Below are 22,516 nucleotides of genomic sequence, written 5' to 3' on the forward strand. Positions count from 1 at the left end.
AGCCTACCATATACTCTTAAAGTACCTTATAATCTTAAACGGTTATGGTAACTATGGTTTGGCTTTATCAAAACATGTCGTGTAAGGTGTCTAACACTTTGGAATAATACCCCCATACCATTTCTGGCAATGAGGATATTATTCCTCCCTTCTAGAGGGAGAAGACATGTTAAAACCTACTTACCCGGTTAAAGTTAGCCAGAGCCCCAGCATCACAAAATGAATGCTGCTGCCACAGACACAAGTCTGACCTCCTGCTGCTGGGAGTCCTTCCAGCGAGGGAGGCTTGGACAATAGGTTTCCTGCCTTGGGAGGTGCGAGCACCACCCCAGTCAGGACTTAGTGTATTGGGGCAGGGAGGGATGAAAGAAACTAGACACTGCCTGGGGCACACAAGGTGTCCCATGCATAGTCCAGTTCAAACCGGCACTGGGGCACTCCAGCCCCAGCTCTGGCGCGAAACTGGACAAAGGAAAGGGGGTGTAACCACTCCCCTTCCTGGTCCCACCCATAGGACGGACCTTGCAGGTAGCCCAGCCCACTAGCCCAGTATATCAGTAGGTAGCTGAGCCCTGCAAATTAGATTATCCTGAATCTGCAACTTGAACAGAAACTCTGGACCTTCGACATTCGACCTCAGGAAGAAGACTGAAGAATCTCCCTTGTGGCCAAGGAGTGACCACCCTGGGCAACCAGGCACCATCCAGCGATCGCTGCTTGCTTTGCGACTGATCCTACGAGGGACGACTGCAGAGACTAACCAGCGCCGAGACTTCCAGACACCTCTGACCCAGATCCACATATGCAGCAAAGCTGAGACCCGTGGAGGCGACGAGGGACGTGGGACCGGCGACTTGGGAAAAGTGGCTAGTAACTGACTAGCGCGACTTCTGAGGCTTCCTCGAGGCTGTGCTTGGGGAATTGAGAAGCCCCCATCCCGAGCACCATCTGCAAAGAAGATCAGCTCCCCACACTTCACGTGTTCTGCGTGGGGCCCTTATGCACCTGAGTTGCTCGACATGTTGTCCGGTTGCTGGCCCGTTGGCTAGTGACCTGTGACGACGAACCTTTGATTTCATCTTGCTGGTCCGGCTCCTCCAGACTGGCACCCGCTCCTCTGTGAAAGGGAAGCACCCCAGACCTTCCTGGTCTGCACCAGAAGCAAGTCCTCCATCCTGCGTGGGTTCCGCTTGCCAAGGCTTGTTGGGTCCTGACTCGACTTCGATGACGCCGACAGCAAGAGCCTTCGTGGGACAGCTCACCTCCTGGTCCTGGTCGTCCTCGACGTCTCCTGGTACCGGTGGCTGCTGCGACAAGCTTCACCTCTTCACCTGCATCTGCACGACATCGCCTGGTTCCTTCCTGGTTCCTTCCCGGCTCCTGGCTGGTGACCTAGACTCTGTCCCTTCTGCTTGCAGGTATCCTTCCTTCTTGATCCCAGCCTTGGGATCCACCGGACACTCTTCACTGACTGCCTGTCAGCAACTTTCCTTCAGGCATCCATAGGAGTCAACGACGAAACCCGACGCAAGTTCACACCTATGCACCCGCAGCCCGTGGGCTAGGTAACTTGAGTACTCCGGTGCTCACAAGGGTAGTGACTATCCTAGGGTCTAGTTTCCAAGTCTCGAACTCCTAGCTATTCCAGAAGTGTCCTAAAACTGTTAAATTCTAATAACTACTATTTCTATCAACTTTTACGCATTACGCGTGAGTGTTTCCACTCTGCACCTGAATCCCGTGGGCCTCCCACTTCCTAACCTTTGGTAGTATAGTGTAGCCCCAGCGATTCCCTAGGCCTAGGCCTATCCTGTGTTTGTGACAGTGGTTCTTATACCACTTACTTAGTATATGGTTTGCGTGGCCCCTAGGGCCTAACTGTATTACTTACCTGTGTGACTTAATGTATGCTTATATGCTTAAATAAGACTGTGTTGTACTTACCTCGAATCTCATAAAGAGTGCTGAGGGTATTTTGACTAGAATAAATACATTCTATTTTTATATATATCTGTTGTGGTGTCCTTTCATTTGGTATTCAAGGGATTACAAATGGTTTAACAGCTGGCTTCACATGCCTTACAGAGTTTAGCCTAAGACTACTCTTGTCCATGCTACCACTAGGATAGCTGGTCTATAAGGTTGACTTTACAACCAATCACCATAAGGGTTGTTTGGACTGATACAAGGTGTACACTAGAATTAGTGACATCATGTATCAGGCCAACTTCTCACAGTGGGAGGCCCATGGGAATCGTGTGCAGTGTGGAAACACACACGCGGGTTACATTAAAGTCAATGGGAATGTAGCAGTTAGAAATAGGAAGGATAAGGACACTTCCGAAGTAACTAGGAGGAAGCAATTAAAGACTTAGACACTTGGATAGTCAATATCCACTGGAGCACCGGAGTACTCGCGTTACGTCACCCACAGGAGACGGGTGCATAGGTGTGAAGATGTGTCGAGTGTCGTCGCTGGATCCTATGGATGCCTGAAGAACAGATGCTGGCAGGCAGCCAGGAGGAAGATGTCCGGTGGATCCAAGGATGGATCTTGAAGGAAGAACACCTGCAAGCAGAGGGGACAAAGTCTGGGTCACTAGCCAGTGACCGTGTGGAACCAGGAAGGAACCAGGCGATGTTGTGCAGAACACAGGTGATGTCTTGAAGCTTGTCTCTGCAGCTGCGTGGACCAGGAGGCGTCGAGGACGACCAGAACCAGGGTACAAGCTGTCCCATAAAGGATCTTGCTGCTGGCGGAGTCGACGTCCGGATTGGAGTCAACAAGCCTTAGCAAAGGCAACCCACGCGGAAAGGGAAATTCGCTTCAGGTGCAGACCAGGAAGGTCTGAGGTGCTTCTATTTCACAGGGAAGCAAGGGCCAGTCTGGAGGAGCCAAACCAGCGGTGAAAAGTCAAGGGTTCGTCGTCACTGAGGCTACTAGCCAACGGGCAAGCAACCGGACAGACGCGTCGAGCAGGAAAATGCAGAAGGGCCCCACGCAGAACTCGTGGAGTGTGGAGGGCTGATCTTCGGTGCAGATGGTGCTCGGGGATGGAGCTTCTCAATCCCCAGAGCACAACTTCGAGGATGCCTCAGAAGCTGCGCTGGAAGCTACTCGACAATTTTCCCAGGTAGCCGGTCCCACGTCTCTCGTCGCTTCCACGGATCTCAGCTTGGCTGTGGATGTGGATCAGGGTCAGAGAAGTCTGGAGGTCAAGGCGCTGGTTGGGCTCTGCAGTCGGTTCCTCGTAGAACTTAGGCAAAGCAAACGGCAGGTCGCTTGTTGGTGCCTGTTTGCACAGGGTGGCCAATCCTTGGCCACAAGGGAGATTCTTCAGTCTTCTTGTCGTCGAATGTCGAAGGACCAGAGTTTCGTGTCTAGTTTCAGTTCAGGATAATCCAAAGTCCTAGGGACTCAGCTCCCACTCTTATACTAATCTGGGGGGCTGGGTTACCTGCTAGGTCCCTCCTATGGGTGGGACCAGGGAGGGGGGGTGGTTACACCCCCTTCCCTTTGTCCAGTTTCGCGCCAGGACTGGGCCTGAAGTGCCCCAGCACCGGTTTGAACTGGACTATGCATGGGACACCTTGTGTGCCCCAGGCAGTGTCTCGTTTCTTCCATCCCTCCCTGCCCCAATACACTAAGCCCTGTCTAGGGTGGTGCTAGCACCTCCCAAGGCAGGAAACCTATTGTCCAAGCCTCCCTCGCTGGAAGGACTCCCAGCAGCAGGAGGTCAGACTTGTGTCCGTGGCAGCAGCATCCATTTTGTGATGCTGGGGCTCTGGTTAACTTTAACCGGGTAGTAGGACTTCAACATGTCTTCTCCCTCTAGAAGGGGGGAATACTATCCTCATCGCCAGAAATGGTGTGGGGGTAGTATTCCAAAGTGTTAGACACCTTACACAACATGTTTTGATAAAGCCAAACCATAGTTACCATAACGGCGAGGATTATAAGGCACTTTAAGAGTATATGGTAGGCGATATCATAGAACAGCTATATGGACATGGTTCCAAAAGCTGCAGACAGGCTCAGCTCATGCTAGAGCACCATCTCACATGTTACCAAGCACTCTGCCTTCAGGATTGTTTAGGCCTGCCATAGGAGTGGCTGAAAGGTTACCCATGTGTCTATATATATAAGGTAGGTATAGGAATACTATACCTAAGCAAGGGGTGATTACACGACCATGCCCCAGCAAAGTGATCAGCCAGTTGTGTCATGATGGGAGGCCAGCCAGGGGTGGCATAATACATGCTGCAGCCCCTGGTAGGCCTAGGGTACACCCATGCTCTGGGTACCTAAGGTACACTGTACAGGACCCTATAAGGTGATCCTTACCAATTGGGTTATGTACCTAAAGTACATAGTATGAATTTAGAGAGAGAACAGCTGGGCTGTGGGTCTGATTAGCAGGTCACAGCCACATCTAAGTCGAAAACCAGTGAAGCAAAAGCAAAAAGTGGGGGTGACCATAGGAAGCAGACCCTACTCTCCTACAGGGGCCACATGGGGAGGCGGAGATCAGAGGACTCTGGTCTCCGGCGGAGTCTCGGCTCCATATCAACTTTTTGGAGCTGAGAGCGATCCGACTTGCACTGAAGGCATTCCTTCCCGTTGTCCGGGGAAGTGTGGTGCAGGTGTTCACGGACAACACCACCGCCATGTGGTATTGCAACAAACAGGGCGGGGTGGGGTCGTGGACCCTTTGTCAGGAGGCTCTGCACCTCTGGACATGGCTGGAACATCAGGGCATCACCCTGGTGGCTCTCTGAACGCCAGAGCAAACGGACTCAGCCGCCGGTGCATGATGGATCACGAATGGCGTCTCCACTCGGACGTGGCACAAGGCCTCTTTCAGCAGTGGGGAGAGCCTTGGTTAGATCTATTCGCCATCGAAGAGAACGCGCAATGTCAGCAGTTCTGCGCGTCGGAATTTCCAAGGCGGCACTCGCTCAGAGACGCTTTTCGTCGCGAGTGGAGTTGCGGTCTGTTGTACGCCTTTCCGCGTATACCACTTCTGCCCAGAGTTCTGAAGAAGATCAGGCGCGACCGGGCCCAAGTTATCCTTGTGGCTCCGGATTGGGCACGAAGATACTGGTATCCCGAGCTACTCAGTCTGTCAATCGATCCCCCGATACGACTGCCTCTTCAGGAGGACCTTCTGTCACATCAGCAGGGGATGGTCCTCCACCCGAACCTGTCCAGTCTCCACCTCCATGCGTGGAGATTGAGCGGCGGCAGTTGATGCCATTTGACTTGCCACCTGAAGTCTGCGATGTGATTCTAGCAGCCAGGCGTCCCTCCACAAAATCGGTATATGCCTGCCGGTGAAACAAATTTGTGGCATGGTGCACAGCAAAGGCTGTGGATCCCCTTTCTGCCCCTCTTTCTGAGGTTCTTCTCTTCCTTCTTTCTTTGGCCCAGCAGGGTTCTGCTCTGGGCACTCTTAAAGGTTATATCTCAGCTATTTCTGCATTCTTACGGCTTCCTGATCAGCCTTCTCTTTTCAAATCCCCTGTTGTTTCTCGCTTCTTCAAAGGCATTAGGCATTACTCACATGTTTCCTCCTGTCCCTTTCGTAATGCCTCAGTGGGATTTGAACCTGGTCTTGACCTATCTGATGTGCTTTCCCTTTGAGCCTCTTCATAATTGTCCCCTTCGTCTTCAGACTCTTAAGACTGCTTTCCTGGTAGCCATCACCTCGGCTAGACGGGTGAGTGAGCTCCAGGCTCTATCTTCTAAGCCTCCTTTTCTTTCTATCCATCCGGACAAGGTTGTCCTCCGGACTCTTCCTTCTTTTCTTCCGAAAGTGGTGACTGCCTTTCACATCGAGCAGTCTGTCACGTTGCCCCCCTTCTTTCCGCCTCCGCATCCTTCGAAGGAAGAAGAGAGGCTCCACCGTCTGGACCCAAAACTGGCGCTGTCCTTTTATTTGGACCGCACCAAACAGTTCCGGGTGGACGACCAACTCTTTGTTGGCTATGTAGGTGCTAAGAAGGGGCGGGCGGTACACAAGCGAACCATCTCGAGGTGGGTTGTATTGTGTATAAAAGCTTGTTATTCCTTTGCTAAAAAGGATACTCCTGTAGGGCTGAGGGCCCATTCCACCCTGGCCACAGCGGCGACTACTGCCCTGGGCCGAGGAGTCCCCTTGCAGGACATCTGTTAGGCAGCAACGTGTGCCTCGCTGCACACGTTTGCCAAGCATTATTGCCTGGACAGCCAAGTCCAGAGAGACGGCTTCTTTGGCCGTTCTGTTCTCCAGGACTTTCTGGTGTGATCTTGGTTCGCAGACCCACCACCGGGGTTGGCATTGCTGGGGTATCTATTCTAAGGTGAGGAATCTAACTAACGTGTTTCTTTCAGATGAACAAGTTACTTACCTTTGGTAACAATGTATCTGTAAGAAACATTAGTTAGTTAGATTCCTCACCGACCCACCCATCCTCCCCGTTCTGCGAACCGATATCTAGGGTTAAGGTTATCTTTTTCAGGGCCCTAGACTTTTTGGCACCAGTGTCGGTCTCTTGCATGGCTCTGCGTTCCTGGCGTGGAAAGCTGTGTACATGAACTGATGTCAGTGCGCGAGGGCGGCGTCTAAGTACTCCGACGACGTCATTCCGACGCACGACACCGACGACGGATGCGGAGCCGCAGACGATGCCTAGCGACGCACAAGGGGTATTGCTGACGAAAAATCTTTCCGGATCCTGCCTGACGCCTGGGGATATTCTAAGGTGAGAAATCTAACTAACTAATGTTTCTTACAGATACATTGTTACCGAAGGTAAGTAACTTGTTCGTTTTGACTAAATGCTTTTCTTTCGTAGGCTGGTGGGTCATGCTTTGCCATCAGTAGTAAGACAAAAGGCTCTCCTTTGGCTGGTTGGCGTTTTGTTGGTTTCAGTGTGAGGTCTCGTGGGGACTACTGTGGCATATGTGGCTCTTCATTGGTGAATTGGGTTGTTGCGATGTGTGTGGATGTTCTCCGATCCTCTGGTCCAACTCAACCCTGCTTTAACTCTTCTCCGGCCGCATTTCTTTCTCCACCCTTCCCTTTCTCCTCCCTCTGCTCTCTGCTCCCCTTTAACGGGCTTCCTTTTTGTCCCCCCCTTTCTTTCCCTCCCTTTCTTTCCCTCTTATCTTCGTTTCCCGTTTCAATACCCGTACCACTCCTTTTGCCTGCCGGGCCTCAATTAAGGCAGTTTAGGTTTTAGTGGTGTCTTCCGGGAGGTTGTGCCATGGGCGTGACCGAGGAACAAACCAGCCCGGGGAGAGGAAGCAGACGGGCGGACTTTTGGCAACTGCGAAACATTAAACAGTTGCATGGCTAATAGAATTTTGTTGCGGTACTTACAGTGAGCCTGTTCTCTACATAATGGCACATTCTTGATGCTCATTTGGCTTTTCCTCCTTCACGGTGGCCCATATTTACGTGCATTGAGCTTGATATGGTGAATTTTAATTCTTCCTTCTTTATGGCCCATAATTAACGTGCATTGATTTCACTTCCTCAATCATTAGTGGACCTACTTATTGTGAAGTGATTTCTACATGCAGTGATTCTCACATGGCCCTTCTTTACTTGTAGAATCCACTATCCCTTAGTGGATCCTCCGAGCAACTACCTGGGTGGCTCACCCCTGGCACCCTTAATTTTTGCGTACTTCCTACCTCTGGGTGAGACCCTACGCCATTTCCTGGACCCGAACACACGTGCTTCCTCCACCCTCTCTCTCTCTCTTCCTCCACCCTCTCTCTCTTTACCTCTCTCTACCTCTCGATCTCTACCTCCCTCTCTACGTCTCTCTCTCTACCTCTCTCCCTCTCACTCTACCTCTCTCTACCTCTCTACCTCTCTCTTTCTACCTCACTCTACCTCTCTACCTCTCTCTCTCCCTCTCCCTCTACCTCTTTCTCTACCTCTCTCTCTCTACCTCTCTCTCCCTCTACCTCTCTTTCTACCTCTACCTCTCTACCTCTCTCTCTACCTTTCGCTACCTCTCTCTCTTCCTCTCTACCTCTTTCTCTACCTCTCTTCTTCTACCTCTCTCTCTACCTCTCTCTCTCTACCTCTCTCTACACACCTCTCTCTCTCTACCTCTAAGTGGCAGCCGGAGCCTCATAGCACTCCTTGTCCTTTAAAAAAAAAAAAGCATTGGCATAGCCAATAGGTCTCGCTTTGGGGCCTTACAAGTGTTTAACCATGCAACAGTTAATGTTGTTTCACCAAGGAAATTGTGCTGCATAACTAAATACTTATAAGGTCCCAAAAGCGAGACCTATTGGCTATGACAATGCTTGTTGGGGATGTGGGTGGAATTGGTCCCGGGTTGAATCACCACCCTGGTAAACGTACGAAAAACAGACATTTATGAAGCTAGGAGGAGACAGCGCTGGAAATGGGACATATTGCCATTTTCAGCGCTGCCTCGTCTATTTTTCTCAGTACTCACAATATACAGTTATGTATGCTTCCACAGCACTGATCAAAAGTTAAAGCAGACGCAACATTAGCGTGTACAGCGAGCTGCACAATAGAGCAAAACAAAAATAATCAAATTCAATGAGTGAGGAAAGCTTTACCCTCCCTTTCAGTGATTTTTTTTTCCAAATAATCTTTAATGAGAATAGTAGAGGAAATACAAAAGAAAAAGGAAGAAAACGGTGAACAGAAAAATACAGGTAGGCGTTGGTGATCACATCTGTCATCTACAGATACAGTGTCAAAGAAAACATGCCATGTATGAACTGACAGATCAACTATCCATTAAATCAGTGAATGAATGACTAACGTGTACATTAGCACAGCTACCAGTTTAACTTTGTCTTAATACATTACATCTTTGTTTCACAACATATATATGGCATGCAGTAGAAGCTAAACATGAAAAAAAAACCTGCAATAAAGTGTTTGATTTTTAAAAGAAAATGTTCTGGTGTGTTCACCAGAACCATTTTCTCTTCCAGTATTGTAGACGACCTGTTGACGTCCACTACATTTTGAAGGTAATGCGATGGACGCTAACCAACGAGTCATCCACTGCGCTAAAATCATTAAAGACACAGGAGACTGTTAGACACTACCGTCTTTGGGCAAGCATCAGAAAGACATTTGTGTTCATATGCCTTAGAGTGATCATGAGGTTTAGGTACACCCTTGCACTTGGCATAACTGTGAATCTATCCGTATTGGGAGTAATAAATGGGTCGATGGCAGTAAACCATTGTAAGAATATGGTAAATAGAGTGGACAAATTACTTTGAAACATGATGTGTGTGGGCTGGTCAATGTAACAAGCACCACATGGTTTTAAGTTTCTATTCTTTTGTAGGATCTTGTTTTCTCTATAGCGGTGGACATAGCGAAGAAGGTTCTATTCGTCTTAAAGAGGTTCCTGATAAGGAGCAAAGATTTTCTGATCACAGACTTCCTGCGTTCCAAGTTCCTGCACATTTTACAGCGTCTTCTGATAGATAACAGCTCTGCTGAGTTGCAAGGTGAGGTTACAGTCAAGAACATTCTTGGTAGAGATCAATTCTTGCTTGATAGAGAGAATTTCTACATTATTATAAGAAATGTTTTCAGTATGAAAGTGTAAAGGATATTTCAAGTATAGATGTAATTTTTGGAATTATTGGAGTCCTAGCTTATGAACATACTGCAGGTGCCAAACTGGACCTGGAAACCCTTTTTCCCTGCAATAATTCTCTAGCACCAACAAGTGTCAATGTGCGGCTCAGCCTGACCAGGTGCTGACTGGTGCACTGACTTTAGGTCCTTTTTCTCCACAATAATATGGGGCTGAGGCTATTTTTAGCGCTTCATCAAAATTTCTCAGCTTTTCAATAGAAACTAAGTCAAATGCCTTCTCTAAAAGTTTCATGATTTAAACCCTACCAAAGATGCTCCTAGAAAATGTCATTTTTGAACCCACATGACATTTGTATGTGTTGTCTCGCCTCCGACCATGACTCCATGGCCTTCGACCCCTGTTTGTTGATTCTCCTGAAGGCCATCAGGAAGCTGGAAGCCAAGTGATTTTTGGCCAAGCCTCTTATGCCCACTATGAAGTATTCTGCTTTACATTTAAGTAAATGTCCTGTCAGAAACAATCTCACAATCCATCTTGTCACAAAAAACACAGGAATACTATACGGAGGAAAATTAATCTTATTCTTAAGGAAACCGGCCACACCACTGTCCATTGGAAATTTGAAGCTGTTAACTGAGTCTGGTTTCTGCCTCATCTTAGGAGATAGTTCTACTCTTGGAATAGATAAAGTTGAAATTCCAACTCCATCTGCCAGCACTGTTCAGGTCGAGGTCCGTAGGCAGGTCATGCTGTACATCTTCAGGGTGACCCGGTTATCCTATGGGTCATTTCTCAAAAATGGGCTTGCCCCTGTGGTTTGGGGAGGCCGTCAGACTCCACACCTCCTCTGGCTTTGGCCTAGACAAATTACACCTATACATTCCATGGCATTGGACTACTAACATTGAGTGCATGACTTTATGCCATGGCTTGCCCTCTGATATGCTTTTGGTGCCACTTCTGAACTCAAAGTTGCTGAGGCTATCCTCTAAGAAGGATTTTCTTCCTCATGGATTGCAGAATTTCATGGTATGATACTGTTGTTTTTACCTCAGACACTGGTCCCAACTCTGCAAATCCTAAATCTTTTAGGCCTGATGACATCATACGGACAGATGGCGAATGAAGGGGACTGCAGTAATGCTTGAGGAAACAGTGGCTCCAGCATAAGGGGAGCCTCTAAGCACAGGTGCTGAACCATGATTCAGTCATTCCAGATCTACACTGGGGAATTGTGCCTCCAATTTACGGGTGGGTCATACCTTCATATATCCGTATTTTAAGGATACCATGGTTATGAATGCCTCCTCACTGGATTGCAGTGCCTACCTAATGATATGAGATCTGTGGTCTACATCAATCTGATAGAGACATCTAGCCGCAATTACTTACTTAAACTATTTCCCAGGCGCCTGACTAGATCTGGAAACTTTTTTCCCCACAGTACCCCTGTGCTCCGGCAGAGAGCGCCAAGCGACTCCGCAGCAACGTTGTCCTCCAGATATGACATCAGTGGAGTCCATATAACTCGTTTGCCGATGCACTGATGTCGGTCCTTTCTTTTGCACGCTTGCAACATGGATCCAGAGAAACCCTGGGCGTAGTTTGCGAAGTAGCGCTACGCATAGCTACGCGAAGTGCACTTCGCACTACGCGTAGCTTCGCAAACTGCGTAGTGCACTGTGCAAGATGCTGTTTGCACTGATTGCACAGTGCCGGATGCTTGTCCGCACTGTGCAATCAGTGCAAACTACATCTTGCACAGTGCAAGTGGTCGTTTTTTGCCACTCGAGTAGATTTGTACTCGAGCGGCAGCTTTCTCAACGCGGACTGGTAGTTTCTCATCGCGAGCGGTCGCGAGCATACGCAACCACTCGCAATGAGAAACCTGACCTTCCCGCGTTGAGAAGCTCGCCAGGAGGTTTATTTTCCACGCTCCCGATTGGCAACTTGATGTTGCTGATCGCGAACGAGGAAGAAGTCTCACCGGTATGTCATTTTGCTTGCTCGCGGTCGCCAACCTGACGTTGAGGACCACGAGCAAGCAAAAAATTACCGCTGCACTACGCTACACTACGCGTGTTTGCACTGTGCTACGTGCAATTCGCGATGTAGCGCAAACTTCGCAAAATACGAGAGAGTAGCGTAGTGCTTTGCCCAGGCTTAATCCGGAGCGGAGTTCCGCCCATTACTGGGCCCTTCTTCTCTTCTTGTCTAGGAACCAATGTGCCAATGATGTCATCTGGGTTTAAACCCTGTCGCTCTTGTGAGAGACAAATGTTGATCATGGATCCACGTGCTGTCTGTTCATGCTGTCTTGGTGAGAACCACGATTCCATCAACTGCGGCTCCTTTCAACATCTCAGACTGAAGGCGTTGAAGGAATGCCTTATGAAACTCCTTGTGGTGCGGCTTTCGGATGGACCGCGACATTGTCCGTCTTCCCCGAAACCAAAAGACAGGTCAAGGAGTTACTCGGGTGAGGAGCCATTGCTTTCGCAGAAGTAGCAGAAGACCCAACGTGCTAAACCTAAGTTGGATGTCTTTCCGCAACTGGTTGTTCAGAGGCCTGTCAGGTGACCCTGTGCCTCCCTGAATACCATGGAGCTGGGGCGAGCTTCGGCAAAATGAACGAATATTTTCTTTCACTTTACCCTCCAACCTCCTCTGGTGGACTATCAAGCCCCAAGGAGGTAGGGAGTGTGCCAGCTGAATCCTCACCAGCGGCTTCGGCCTCGGTTGAAGAGGGGCCCCCTGAATTTGTTGGCAGATGCAACGTGGCACCGGTGTACAGCCCTCCGGTATTCACACCTTCGGTGTCAGTGTCTCTTCAGCCTGCGAAGTTGGCAGCGCCGTTCGATGTGGACCCCATTGCCATTTCCAACGTAGAGTCAATGCCACACCGTCGCTGGACAGTGTCGGGTGCTGCATCGGCAGCGCCGCCTATGGTGGATACTTCTAATTCAGAGCCTATTCAGTCTCTTTCTGGTTTTCCTACGGGAAATCCTCATTTTTCAGGCAGAGAGGAGGATGTGGGGCAAACTCTTTTGGGTACTCTTGCCCCACCTTCCTTGGAAGATGCTTGCCTGGCTGATCTGAGGGCGCTAGTGGCTTGCAGTCCAGGAGGTTGGATAATTGTGGTCGGAATCTCTTTTCTTCTGCTAGTGCGGCCTTGAGATCTTTACACACTACCTGTATTTTAGGTAGAATGTCTCACGTTATATGGGACTATGTTGCACAGCGTCTGCCCTCTCTGTCGGAGGAAGCCAGGCAGGGAAGGATGACCAAGAAGCGGCCAAATTTACTAATAAATGCAGTATGGACAGTACCGATTCTATCGGTAGGATTATGGCTCAGGGTGTCGCGTTGCGCAGGCATGCGTGGCTGCGACTATTGGAGTTTTCAGAGTCCGTCAAAGACGCTCTTCAGAATATGCCATTTGATGGTGACCATCTGTTTGTGGAGCAGGCTGATTCAGCTTTGCGTCGGTTCAAAAGCTAGCCAATCTGATAAAACCCCTTCATAACTATTTGTAGTTGTGTCTAGTTCTGGCCTCAGGGCCGCTTTATGCAGGTCTAAGTTTTAACCTGGTTTTTCTCCTGGTGTCTGTCGCCTGCACTTTTTCCTTATGTGAAGAAATAGACTTACTCTGCTTCTTTTTGCCTCGCAAACCTCCTGGTGTCGCCAAGACCTTTTCCTATGTGAGGAAATAGACTTCTTCTGTTTCTTTTTGCCTTGCAACCTTCATAGTTTTACCTCTTCAATCCACTTGCGATGTTCAAGTGGGTGTCGCACAGTCAGTGCTGTTTTTCTTTCTCTGTTAGGTCCAGAATTGCTCTTGTTAAGTTGTCAGCAGCAAATACTGCTGTTTATTCGTATGGTATTTCCTTACGTTATGTTGGTTAATTTTCAGTGTTGTACCTTTGCGGTGTATACTATGCCCTATGTGGGGTGTTTACATTTCTAGTACGCTTTTATTCAGAGTTTCTACCTATGACCATATACATTTTGTATGTGCATATATAATTATCTGCTTACTTTTTCGTCCAATGTGTCCTTTATAGCATCGAAATGACGATCACAGACCCAGGTTTGGTGCAATTTCTTAGTTTATTGTGTTCAAACGCCCTGCACCACCGCCATGACGCGTTTCGGGCAACTCCGTGCCCTTGATCACATGACGCGCTGGTGGAGTGCTTACCAGAATTTAAAGTGACAGTGCAACTTTTTTCCTTTATCACAAGGCATAGATCTAGAAGACATCCGCCAATTCATACATAATAGGTGAACATGTTTACAATTTAAATAAATAATGCTGAATAAAACTAGACGGTAATAGAATAAATGTCATCAACCATCTTATAGTAATAAAAGCAGTATTTACGGTAATAAATATTTTAAAACAAAAGTATTATGTTTTAAAAGCTTTAAAACCACCAATTTATAATGCCAACCACATGGAATTTGGGTCTGGTTCATAAATATGTGCAAAATAGCAAATTGGTCATGTAAACATTATGTTCATTCCTAATAATATAGACCAAGTGGCCATATTCACTAATGAATTCAATATTCATTTATGCCTAAAATGGTAGTGCAAAAAGAAAGGTGTTAGTAGACCCCTATTAGTAGTCACAGCCATGACTTACTAAAGTGCAAAGTGTATGGAAATAAGGAAAAGATAAAAAATATGTATAAAATGTTTCTCATTAGTGAGGCAGCAGCTAGATGGATAAAAAGATCATATTTACAATCACATCTAAAAAAAATTTTTTGAATGCATTTCACTTATAAGCATGTATAAAAATCCTCACTCAAATTCAGGCCTTGGGGTATCTTACTATCCAGTTCTAGGATATACCGTGTCTCTAATTTCCGTAGCATGGCCTCCCGGTTGCCTCCTCGTTTTTGTGGAGGAATAGTATCTATGACAAAATATTTCAAATTATCCAATTTGCTGTCATGATATTCTTTAAAATGTCTGGCAACCGGGTAGGTAACATCAACATTGGTGATTGCTCTTAAGTGCTGGAGTACTCGTTTATTCACTTGCAATTTCGTGCTCCCTAGATATTGCAAGTTGCATGAGCACTCCAGCACATAAACTGCATATTCTGTTCTGCAGTTGAGACTTTTCGTGATCGGTACTGGATTAGGTTTAAAAGGTGTGGTGTAATTAGTTTTATTGACCCCATATCTGCATGCTTTGCATGTATTGCAGCGTATAAAGCCATCTTTTGGACCTAGCCAAGTTTTAGAAACCAGAACTTCCGGGCTACTTTTTACTAAGGAATTGCTCATTGACTGAGCTTTCCTGAATGTTAAACATGGTGACCGGGAAATCTGGTTGCTCAAAATTGAGTCACTTTTTACTAATGGCCAGTTCTTGTCAATAATTTTGCGAATAGCTTTATGTTGTAGGCTATATGTCAAAATCAGTCTAGTGGCCGTTTCCTCAGGCACAATCAGAGGTTTATTGTGTACTAGGAGAGCAGTAGATTGGGCTAAATTAGCAGTTTTATTTATTGCAATATCAAGTATTCTTTCTGAGTAGCCCCTATCCAGGAACCTATTTTTACTTTGCAATTGGGCTATCCTGCACTCATTATCGTTGCTACATAATCTATATCTAGATACTCATTTCTCTACTGGCATATGTGTTTGAGTATGCATTTATAGTCTGTATTTCTTACATATTGATGTGTGTGTGTGTGTATATATATATATATATATATATATATATATATATATATATATATATATATATATATATATATATATATATATATATATTCACTGAAAAAACCATAGGTTTCACACACGTTATAGTTAGGAATTAGCATTTAAAAAACCTTGCTAATTCAATGAAAAAACCATAGGTTTCACACATGTTATAGTTAGCTGGAAATTTTACTGATAAAAAACCAATGAAATTCCCCCGTTATAGTTAGTGCAGGCAACTATAACTCACGCGACCGCAATCCTCTGCTGATGCTAATACTGTATTTAGACACTTATTTGCCCATGTCTTCTTCCATAAATTTTTAGCTATACATATATTACAAATATTTTTTTTTCATAAAGACACATATGTCATCAGCAGAAGATTGCGGTCGCGTGAGTTATAGTTGCCTGCACTAACTATAACGGGGGAATTTCATTGGTTTTTTATCAGTAAAATTTCCAGCTAACTATAACATGTGTGAAACCTATGGTTTTTTCATTGAATTAGCAAGGTTTTTTAAATGCTAATTCCTAACTATAACGTGTGTGAAACCTATGGTTTTTTCAGTGAATTTGTACGGTTTTTTAAATGCTAAGTTACTTTACGCCATTCGTGGCGTGCACGCCCACTTAACGCAGTTCGTTCCGTGCGCGCACGGTGCGCTTCGCGCACCGTGCGCGCACAGTGAGCACGCGGTGCGCTTCGCGCACCGCGCGCCCACTTTACGCAGTTAGTGCCGTACACGCAAGGTGGGCACGCAGTGCGCTACGCGCACCGCGTGCCCACGTTACGCACCGTGCGCACATGGAGGACATATTATGCGCTTCCTTGTGATAGGTAATCTGTTAAATTTAATTTGTAAGTGATGACAATAATATGCCATGCACAGAGAGTGTTTTTTTTTTTTATTAAAATTTTTAGCATAAGCGCACCGTACGCGTACGGTAAGCGTAATCGGCGAAATTTTCAAAAAATAAAAATTTACCGTTTTTGGCCTTGGGGGATCTTTGAGGACTCAACTAACATGGCTATGTGCATGGGCGCTGTCTAAACAGCCCCTTTATATGTTTTTTGCCTTTGTTTACAGCCCCCCCCCTCAGAGTGCGAGAGAGAAAATGGCGGCCGCCGCTTCCTGGTTTCGACCGATTCGAATGTTTACTTAGATGTAACAGCCAATCAGAATCGCGCTCGCGCACGCCACCGTACGCGTACGGTAAGCTTACGGTAAGCGTACCGTAAGCTGGCTCAGATATATATATTGATTTAAAGGCTATTTTCTCAGAATCTACTGAACAGATTTACACCAAACCTACAAAAGGCACTTCCTTGACCTGAGGACTACCTCTCTGCCAAATTTCTAGTAATTCTGTTCAGCCGTTCGGGCTGTAGCCCTGTCTAAAGGTCCTATGGAAAAATGCATGGGAAAAACGCGTTTTGGGACCCCCCTTTTATCTCAGCCCCCGCTTGACGAATCCCCCCGAGACTTTTAGGGTAGGAGCGGAGCGTAGCGCCCCACCTATTTTGAGAAATTCGCGAGGATTCGTCGACCGGCGCCAAAGTTATTCAAAATAGAATGTTGCGGATTTCCTATGGAAACAGGGTCCTAACTATAACTACCTACTGGCGACCGCCAGTAGGTAATATATATATATATATATATATATATATATATATATATATATATATATATATATATATATATACTTCATTTGGCATATTGGGGTATGTCTTTGTTAGACCTGGCACCTTGGCGTGAGTCTCCCTTCCTCTTTTTGTCGCTGTGCCTCATGTGCTTTTATGGTGTTGGCCGCTCAGCGCGCTGTGCCACTGCCAACCAGTGTCGCAGTGCGAGTGCTCCCTATGTAAATTGTATATGTTGGTTGGATTCCCTGATTGGATCGTTTGGTTTACTGTCAGACCCCAGTAAAGTGCGCCAGGAGCGCCAGGGCATGTAAATGCAAACACCGCTGGTGGGCTTGCAGCACTGGTTGTGCCACCCACAGAAGCGGCCGGTAAAATATGTCTAAGGTCTGCCATCGCAGAACCTGCGTGCAGTCTGGTACTGACATGCTGACTGGCAAGTGCCCACACTTGCCGGTCCCTAAACCTTCCCTTAACTTCATGTTAGTCACCCCTCTGGTAGGCCCACGGGCAGGGTGCGTTGTAAGCATAAGGTAGGACAAGCCTGGATGCGTGGCATGTCCTAGTAGTGAATGACCGCCATCTTGTTGTTCACTACTGTAAGGCTACCCTGTTCTCATAGGCCAGTATGGGCGGCTTGGATTGTTACATCCTATGATCCTAACCGACCCAGGGAACATGGTAGAAGATCGAGTTTAGAATGCCTGAACTCGGAATAATAAGGTACATCTTTTTCCAAGGTTTATTTTAATATTCCGCGTTTGCAAATGCCGCTTTTAGAAAGCTGGCCTTTGCTTGCCTAAACATTTCAGCCCGCCTCTGCGTGATGGGTATCTGATGTCTGGCTGGTGTGAGTGACAGGGCTGGGGAACCCAGATGGGCAGGGCTAGGTAGCCTGGTGGTGAATAGGGCGATCGACAGGTAGATGGGGGGGGAGGAGTACTCCTAGGCTCTAAATAGGACAGTGCTCTGCCACCTCAATGCCGGCTCCGCCCCCTGTGGAGCGTCTGATGACTCTGCCCTGCACTCTGAAAGAAGAAGCCTGCATCGCGTAAACAAAGTGCTCAGAAACCGGACTGGACTAGGCAAGGGCCCCCCTGGCCTGGGAGAACAAAAGATTTGCTGTATAAATGTAGGATCCCTGCTCCTAAGAAACTAGATCCGCTTTTGACCAAGAAGAATCTCTGCCTGAGGAGGAGGCACCGGGAAAGCTGTAGGAGGAAGACTGTCCCTATCCTGGGGGATTGGCCTGCAGTGGTGACCTTGCTGCCAAAGGGGAGAAGAGAAACTGTTGCTGAAGACTTTGCTTTATTTTTACTTTCAAGACTTGTGCTTTCCAAAACGATCTCCAAGGGCTTGGAACTGAGCTTGCCCCCTGAACTGAGCCCCAGGACCATTGGGCTCTACCTGATCTTCACTCGCCTGCCGCTGGACTGTGGTGTCCTTTCCCTCGCCGGAGCTGTGACCCTCGTGCCCCAGTCCCTCCCTGAGCCGTGACCAGGACTGCTTAGCCGCCCCCGCCTTGGGAAGAGCCTCGCTCGATCGGAGCCGCTCCCCCTACGCTGTGCTGGGCTGCCCCTGTCACCTCGCTCGCTGGAGGCTCGCTGCGCACCTTCACCCTCCCGCCGGAATCGGCGTTGTGAGCATCTCCAAGCCTCGGACGGCCCGGACGTAATCTGCGTGCCCGGCTGCCCCGCTTTGTTCACCCGCCACCTGCAACACCCCGCTCTTGTCGTGAGCCTGAAGATCAGACCCCCATCGTGAAGTGTGGGAGCCCCGGACGCCGCCTCGCCCTTCTGTCGAAGGGCCGCTGAAATCCCGCACCCGCCTTCGCGTCAAGAAACAAGGTACTGTACTTACGAACTCGACCGCGAGCTCGCATTGGATCTAGGGTCCGCAACGTTCTGATTTCCCTGTCATCTGTCGTGTGCTTCCCGGGCGCCGCCTCCGCACTAAGTGCGCTGAGGCCCACAGTTACCTTGTACCCGCCTAAAGAACTTTCCGTAACAAAGAGACTTTACCGTATTTCCAAGAGTTGTGGCCCCATCCGTTCAACGTTACTGGGCCTTGTATTTGAATCTGCTGAATCTACATAAAAGCTTATTTTGATATACTTCCTGATTGGTGTCCGTTTGTGGTGCATGCAAGGGGTTTACTGTATGTGTAATTGCATTTGCTTAACCGTGTACGCCTGAGACTTAGCCTAGGCTGCTCGTGCCACGCACCTAGAGGGTGAGCAGGGGTTATTCTGAGGAGTCATCCTTTGCCCTGACAAGAAGTAAAGGGTCCCTGCTTGTTGTGGGTACACACCTGCGTCAACCAGAGCCCCCTCATTTCTAACATTGGTGGCAGCGGTGAGGATTTACGGATTTGCATTTGTGGTTTGCGTATAGTGAACCACTGATCACCACGTAGTGAGAGCAGACCAGTAACACAGCCACAAGACTAGCAATTGTTTTTGTTTTGCCAAGAATCTCCGTTGTGAGAGCCATGCCTGGTTCACTTCCCGCCGGAAGGGCAGCTTCTATAATCTCTGGATTTGAGGACATAGATTGGGAAGAAAGCGCACTTCAGAATCATACCAATGAAGAATTGAAAGGTTTTTGCTCCAAGTTCAGAATTGCCCAAACTGGATTGAAAAAGAAGGCCCAACTCGTGAAGGCGCTGAGGGCCTGATATGAGTCAAAGGCACCAGAGACTCAGGTGGAAATGGTTCCACCAGAAAGTGTCCATGAGTTTGGCAGAGGCCTGTCGCCAGAAGAGTTGGCAGACAGGGCAGCAACCCGGGCACACGAAGTGGAGATGGCAAGACTTAATGGGCAGATGGATATGGAAAAACAAAGATTAGCCATGGAAGAAAAGAAACTACAATTAGAGCATGACATGAAGCTGAGGGAGCTGGAGCTGAAAGCAAAAAGTTTGGAGCTTAATCCCTCTGGTGGCAGCACACCGCCAGTACCGGCGGAACCAAGAGTTTATATTCCCAAGGATGTAGTGAAGGAGTTCTTTAAGAATGACGACATCGGGCAGTGGTTCAGAGCCTACGAGGTAGCCATGTCTTCCCACCGGGTCCCTGAGAGAGATTGGGGAGCGGGGTTGTGGGGACGGTTCCTGAGTGAAGGGCGGGACACACTGTTAGATTTACCTGCTGATGTTCATAATTCTTACGCCCATATTAAGGAAGCCTTGATGACTAGGTATGGGTTGACCCCTGAGTTATATAGACAGAGGTTCAAGGGTTGCACTAAGATTCCCAATAGTACGTATGTGGAGTATGTGACTTTCTTTTGCCGAGCGCTGGATGGTTGGGTAAAGGGTAGTAAGGTAAATGATTATCAAGGGCTTCTTGATTTAATGGCATGGGAGCACTTGTCCAGTAATTGTTTTCCTGAGCTACGCCAGCACCTGATAGATAGTAGGCTTACTAACCCTAGGAAGCTTGCTGAGGAGGCGGACCGCTGGGTCAGTACCAGGGACCACAAGGGTCCCGTGGGAGATTCCGCCAAAGGTGGGCAGGGTCCCCAGCAGAAGAGTGGGGGGGACAGGGGTAAACAGAAGCAGTTCCCAAAAGGGCCCCAAAGTAGTCCCCAAGGGAACCAAGGGAAGGGTTCTCAGCCTCCCCCACCCCAGAAACCGACCGGGGCCCCGACAGGTCCTCCTGTTCAGAAGGGGCCCGTCAGATGTTACAGGTGTAACAATTTGGGGCATTTTGCCTCTAATGTAAAGTGTCCATTGTTTGGTAAACCAGCACCCACTGGTGCTCCACCCCGGCAGGTGACTAGTGTAGCCTTGGGGGAGGAGAGGGATATCCAAGGTGGGTGGGGTCCCGCAGAGATGTCCCTTGTCTCGCTAGGAGACCGTGAAGTGGTCCCTCCAACCCAGCTGCCTGAGAACACTAAGAAGTACAGGCAGTGGGTGACCATAAATGGCCATAGGGTGGAAGCTCTCAGAGATACAGGAGCCAGTGTGACAGCTGTCAGGTGTCACCTGGTGTCTCAGGAGCAGGTGGTCCCCAATGCATTCTATCCCGTTGTTGCCGCTGACAACACAGAGAGGCACTGCAAGGTGGCTCAGGTTCCCTTTGAGTGGGGGGGTCTCTGGTACTCTTCAGGTAGCTGTGAGGCCCGCCATGCCTGTAGACTGTTTGTTAGGGAACGATTTGGAGAGCTCACCTTGGGCTAAGGTGGAGTGGAGTGCTCACCTGGAGATGTTGGGTATGCCGGATTGGGCGTGTGTCACCACACGGTCCATGGCAGCCAGTAGAGGTACTCAAGAGGTTCTGGAGCCTGAGAGGGAGGCCCAGGAACCGACCTCAGAGAGAAGGAGCAAGGGGCGTGGGAAGCCGGCCCCTGAAGTTCCCACGGTCCAGGAGGAAGCAGACCTTGAGGGGGATGCCCTGGAGCCTACAGGGGAACAGATAGCTGAACTGGTAGACCTGCCGGAGCTGACCCATTGGCAGCAGGAAGGGGGTCCACCAGGGAGGACTTTTGTAAGGCGCAAAAGGAGTGCCCTTCTCTCGTGGGTATGCGGCAGCAGGCTGCAGACCAGGCCGCAGGTGATCAGTCAGGATCACATTTCGTTTACTGGGAGAACGACCTCCTATATACAGAGCCTAAGGTTGCTGAGCCTGGGTCAGCCCGTGCGCTGGTGGTACCCCAGGACTTCAGAGCCTTCCTACTGGGGCTGGCTCACGATGTGCCATTGGCAGGGCATTTGGGGCAGGACAAGACCTTTGAAAGGCTTGTCACCCACTTTTATTGGCCTCAAATGCGCAGGAGTTCAGATACTCACTGCAGGACATGCCAGACTTGCCAGGCAAGTTGAAAGAGTGGAAGGAAGCAGAAGGCTCCACTCCAACCATTCCCTGTGGTCAGTACCCTGTTCCAGCGAGTGGGGATTGACATTGTAGGGCCACTGGACCCCAGGACAGCGATGGGCAATAGGTTCATCCTGGTCCTGGTGGACCATGCCACCCGGTACCCGGAAGCCATTCCTCTGAGGACAGTGACGGCCCCCGTGGTGGGACGTGCACTGATGGGAATTTTCTCCCGAGTTGGATTCCCTCTAGAGGTGGTGTCTGACCGAGGTACCAATTTCATGTTCAAGTACATGAAATCCCTTTGGCAAGAGTGTGGTGTAACCTACAAGTTCACCACACCTTACCACCCCCAAGGAAACGGGTTGGTTGAGAGATTCAACCGAACCCTCAAAAGCATGATAATGGGCCTGGAAGGACCCATGAGGCGTAAGTGAGACGTCCTCTTACCATGCCTTCTGTTCGCTTACCGTGAGGTGCCACAGAAGTCTCTGGGGTTCAGTCCCTTTGAGCTTCTGTATGGTCACCCAGTCAGAGGACCTCTAAGTCTGGTCAAGGAAGGCTGGGAGCAATCTCCCAGGAAACCTCCCCAGAATGTATATACTTACATGCTGGCCTTCAGGAATCAGACTAGGCGATTCATGCAACTTGCTGAGGCAAATCTGGAAGCCAGCCAGGAGGAGATGAAGCGGTGGTACGACCAGAATGCCACTCTGGTAGAGCTTCAGCCT

The 22,516-nt window shown here is 48.6% G+C and overlaps 1 protein-coding gene across 1 annotated transcript in view; it reads left to right on the forward strand.

Annotated features, from left to right (window-relative positions):
- MEI1 (meiotic double-stranded break formation protein 1) overlaps positions 1 to 22,516 on the forward strand; it is a 2,222,673-nt gene that overhangs the window by 1,377,197 nt on the left and 822,960 nt on the right. The window contains exon 21 of the mRNA XM_085599901.1: positions 9,343 to 9,508. Coding sequence (XP_085456027.1) covers positions 9,343 to 9,508 — 166 coding nt within the window. The remainder of the gene's footprint in view (positions 1 to 9,342; positions 9,509 to 22,516) is intronic.

Source organism: Triturus cristatus, chromosome 4_2, assembly GCF_964204655.1.
Source record: "Triturus cristatus chromosome 4_2, aTriCri1.1, whole genome shotgun sequence".
In the NCBI taxonomy this organism is placed as follows: Eukaryota; Metazoa; Chordata; class Amphibia; order Caudata; family Salamandridae; genus Triturus; species Triturus cristatus.